Genomic DNA, 4,717 nt, shown 5'->3' with positions numbered 1-4,717 from the left:
CTTTCCAGAAAATTGTCTCTAATAAAAAGGGGCAATTTAGAATTTAGAGCGGATAGAGGGTTCAAGAAGTATTTCGAAAAAGGGTTATCACATGAATGGTTAAAGGTGTAAACTCTGATATACAAATATCAAATGAGTCAATAAAACAAAACATAAATCCAATTTCTAAAAAAAAAACTTAAAAAAAATTGCCGGCCGGTCGAATAAACTAAAACAACTGATACATGTTGATGAATTCTAAATAGATAAGGAAAAATGTGAATAGCATAGTTAAGTAATACGATCTATTAGTTTAGTGAATTTGTATACACTATTTTATTTGAGCCCGCTTAGCTTAGAGGTTAGAGCATGGCAATACAAATGCGATGACCATCGGTTCGATTCCAATAGCCAGCTTTTCCATAGTTTTTCGTTTTTACATGATTTTTAATATACTTTCAAAATAAAAGAAGATTGAAAAGACTTCTTTCACCTTTTTTCAAGAGTTACCACGCCATTTATATTATGCCATATAAACTTCCATATAGGAATTAAAGTGCCAAACATAGCCAGGTTAAGAGATAATTGAGCATACTATTATGTTGTTAGAATTTCATATAGACATTTATGGCCTTGGCATGTAAATGGCCCTTGATGAGCCTCTAAAATATCTTTTTGACCATGACCAATACCCAGTTAGTCTTATACATATGGCCTGCTATTTGGAAAAGAATTGCGATAGCTAAATGATGATGCGCTGTATCGGTTAACCATATACCCCCGGTCACTGGATCTAATCCAACACGAAAAGTAAAAAGTGAGTATTTTGACCAATTCAAGGTAAAAAGGGGGGTTTCTCTTTCAGCAAAACTTGGATAAAATTGAGCCAAAAGATCCCGATTCAAGATAAATTCATGAGGAAGTGGTATTTCTTTAGGATCTACTCCAACATTTAGAAATTGGTTAATCGGTAAAGATACATGTACTTGATATCCTGCCCACGAAAGGGACCTAAGTCCTAATAGCCCTGTTAAATGGTGATTCAACATATATTCAACATCTTGGAACCAAACCAATTTTGGAGCTGCTTTGTGATAATGGGACCAACCAGCAAAAAACATTAAGGCTGCGATTCATATTTCATTTTCCAGCTAACACTAATTTTAGGTTGATCCATTTGTTTTTTATTTTTTCCAGCGAAAATATTTTAAGTGGATCCCATGTTTTTTTCATTTTTTCTTTGCTTCTAACGATTTTTAATGGGTCCCATCATTCTTTTTTGGATATCAAAATATTCGCTTAGTGCAGAGAACTGTAATTATACTGTCAAACTATGATCAAAATACTAGGAGATATTTTGTTTTAATAGTATAGATACATATACTATTCATTCTCATGTAATTAAATTTATATAAACAAAAAAAATTTAAAAAAACAAATAAAATATCAATAGGACCAAACGTTTAAATATATTTGACATCGCAAATTAAAATTCTACAAGTTCAGAATATTTTCAAAGTGTAAAATCTTAGGCCATCTAAAACAAGTAAAACAAATCATGTGCCTAAATTTAAACATAAATTATAGACAAATTCATGAATACATAAATTATCCTAGCTCAAAATAAATCCCGTGATTTAAACTATATAAATTTTTTAACTCAAAATCTATATTTCCAACTAAGGGGACTGTGTTGTTAGGTCGTAAAGCTTGTTCTGATGATCAAATTGTATTAGGATTCCCAGAGTTAAGAAGATGCTTTTCAATTGCTTATCACAGTAAAAATATGAAGACTGGAGTTTGCAGAGGAAAGAACTCTGTATAGTGAGCAATTCAGAATGAAAAGATTTTTAATTTTTTATTAACAGTTATACTGTCGTTACTGATTTGAGACCTCAGATACATACTAAACCAGAGATGTACTAATGAACAAAGAACTACATACTAAATCGGGATCCTAAATGTTAATGGACAAAAACGTTAATGAACAGACACTAATGACTAAACCTTAATGAACAGAAAACTATCGTACTTAATAAACAGACACTAATCTGAAGTAGGCCGATTTGTTCACAGGCATAAACTTCAACCCCAAGACTTTGTTCAGAGTTCTCTTAAACTGTGTGGCCTTTGAAGGAAAAAACCTCAGCTTTAGAGGCTTCTTGTCTGAAACAACGACAGCATCTGTCGTTGGTTTCTTGTTGGAACTTCTTCGTTTGATTCTCAACTTGAGCAACTTCAACAAAAACAAGTTTCTTGTTTTCGCGTCCTCTGTTTTCTTCTCTTCAACTTGTGGACGAGACAAGAAAGGATGAGACATCAACTCAGTAGCGCTCCCTCTCTCCTCAGGCTCCCTCGAGAAACACGTCTGGATAAAGTCCTTTGCATCGGAAGGTAAACTCTCTGGGATCTCAGGAGCTTCACCACAACGGAGAAGAGTAGCTAGAAGATGGAGATTAACACCTTCCCATGGAATCACGCCCGTGTACATCTCCAGAACCAAACATCCCACCGACCACAAGTCTACAGACATCTCGGCGACCCCGTCACGGACCGACTCCGGAGACATGTAGAACGGAGTCCCCATCCACGGCATATTTGTTTCCCAGAACTTGGGAACGTCTCCCACCTCTAACGCGCTATCGAAATCGGAAATCTTGATCTCGTAACCTTCACTACTCGAACAAGGGAACGCGAGTAGGTTGTCTGGTTTGATGTCGCAGTGAGCATAGCCGTGGCCGTGAACCGAGACCAAACCTTCGAAAATCATCCACGTGAAATCTTTGATCAAAGGTTCCAGAAACTTTCTGTCGGCGTAATTGTCCATGAAAGCGCTTAGAATACCTTCAGAAGCGAACTCGAGTTGGAGTTTGTAGAGTTTCTTCCCGTATCTGCGGAAACTTTCTTCGAGAGAGTCTCCGAAACACGTAACAATATTGGGATATCCCCTGAGTTCGAGCAGGATGTCTAACTCGCTTTGGAGATTGGCGTAGTCTTCTTCGTAAGAGTTCTTGACGGCGGAGAGGTAAGAAGAGCCGTCGTTGGGATTGGAGTAGCGGACGAGATTAACGCAACCAAAGGAGCCTTCTCCTAGAAACCTTATGAATTCTTCCTTTGATTGAATGATTTGCATCTTTGCTGCTTTTTTAGGGTTTCGAAACTGAGTCGCTTGCGGGGAAAGAAAAAAAAAGCAAAAGCTTTTTAGGGTTTAGAAGCATAATCGCTTGCAGAGAAAAAAACGTAAGGAAAATTGAGGAAGAGAGCAAAAAAAGGAAATTGTAGTGAATGAGAAGTAGTGATCTCAGACTGTTTTTATAGATTTCGGCACACATGCGAAAAAAAGGAAATTTTGAATTAACAATTTCCTTTTCTGACACTCAAAAAAGGAAATTCAATGATGTTGTTAAAAAAATAAAAGGAAATTCAATGCACCGCCAAAAGATTGAAAAAAGAAAAATCATAACAATGAACAGCTTACTAAGTGTTTAGTTCTAATTCGAAGTAATAAATAATATATAAGTCTCTTAATTCGAAATAAATTGATTGCAATCTAAAAGCTAAAAAGATAGGTACTTTTCAAATTTGAAAGCACAAACAATAAATTTTACAATTTCCTCTTTAAATTTTTTTTTTTTGATTCGAGAAAACAATTTTTGATTAAGTACACGGAGTCTACCAATCTACTGTTAACTATGTTGCACACAGGTTTGGATTAAAATTCGGCAAACAAGACTGTTTTAAGATTTGTGTTTATCTTTTATTTTCGGTGACAAAAAATAATCTTTTATTTTCTTGTAGTGGTTTGTTGTCAAAAATATTGGAATATTCTTTTAGAAAATATTAAATAAAAATAATTACTTTATAAATAAAAACTTCACATAGTTTATTTATTTTAAATTAAATTGAACTAGTATTTTAAATATATAAACCTTATTTTAAATTGGGATTTAGTCTGGGTTTCGTTATTTTAGTTTTTAGTTTGGTTCAAATAAAATGTTAGAAACTGATAAAATTTCGAGTTCAATTCGAGCGCGTGGGTATGAATACGGTTGTGGAATTTTCGATATTGATTCTGATTTAGGTATCTATATTTTGTGTTTGTATTTTCTTGATGTTTTTGATTTCTTTTGTTTAGTATATTTATACGAGTTAGATAATAATTTCATACACAAAAGTTTAGGTTTTGATTTGTTGTTTACATAGTTTTATTCCAAATGTTTGAGCTCGACAAGGTTTGGTCTTTGTATAAAAAGTGCAATATCTATATTTGTCTAGTTATTATATGTTGTTTTGCTTTTGTATCATATGTTTTGATATTTTCTAGGGTGTATGTTTCTACTTTTAGATTTTATTGATTAGCTTTTAAGTGTGATAGAGAAGTCTTTTTCTCTTTGTGAAATACGTTTTTGATAGTTTGTCTGATAACTTTGACTTTGGGAGCAATACTCATTTGGTGTGTCCCAAGTATTTGGATAAAAATTAAGTTGTGGATATGCATTAGGATCCATGAGTGTTCAGTTTCTTGTAGTCAATGTCTTAAAGATGATGTTTGGTCTTCATTGACGTTTGAGTGATAGTAAAAAGAAAATGAAACATCCCTTGAAGCAAACATGACTTCTGGTCAATTGTGTATTAGTATGATTTTGTATATTTTGATTCAGTTGCATCATGTTTTTGATTGGTGACTTCTCGTAATTAGTGGCCAACGTTGTTGTCTCTATGTTCACTTATGTTTGTA

At 33.8% G+C, this 4,717-nt stretch overlaps 1 protein-coding gene across 1 annotated transcript; it reads right to left on the bottom strand.

The window, feature by feature from the left end:
- Positions 1-2,011: 2,011 nt before the first annotated feature.
- On the bottom strand, positions 2,012-3,112 carry LOC106308518 (mitogen-activated protein kinase kinase kinase ANP1-like). The gene has a single exon (XM_013745675.1). The coding sequence runs from the start codon at positions 3,110-3,112 to the stop codon at positions 2,012-2,014; it is 1,101 nt and encodes a 366-aa protein (XP_013601129.1).
- Positions 3,113-4,717: the final 1,605 nt, after the last annotated feature.

The sequence above is a fragment of the Brassica oleracea genome, chromosome C8, assembly GCF_000695525.1.
Source record: "Brassica oleracea var. oleracea cultivar TO1000 chromosome C8, BOL, whole genome shotgun sequence".
NCBI classification, from domain to species: Eukaryota; Viridiplantae; Streptophyta; class Magnoliopsida; order Brassicales; family Brassicaceae; genus Brassica; species Brassica oleracea.
Note: the sequence above shows the minus strand (reverse complement) of the source record. Positions and strands in the feature narration are given on the sequence as shown.

Excerpts from the sequence above, each read along its gene's own strand:
- LOC106308518 (XM_013745675.1), bottom strand. The coding sequence starts at position 3,112 with ATGCAAATCATTCAATCAAAGGAAGAATTCATAAGGTTTCTAGGAGAA.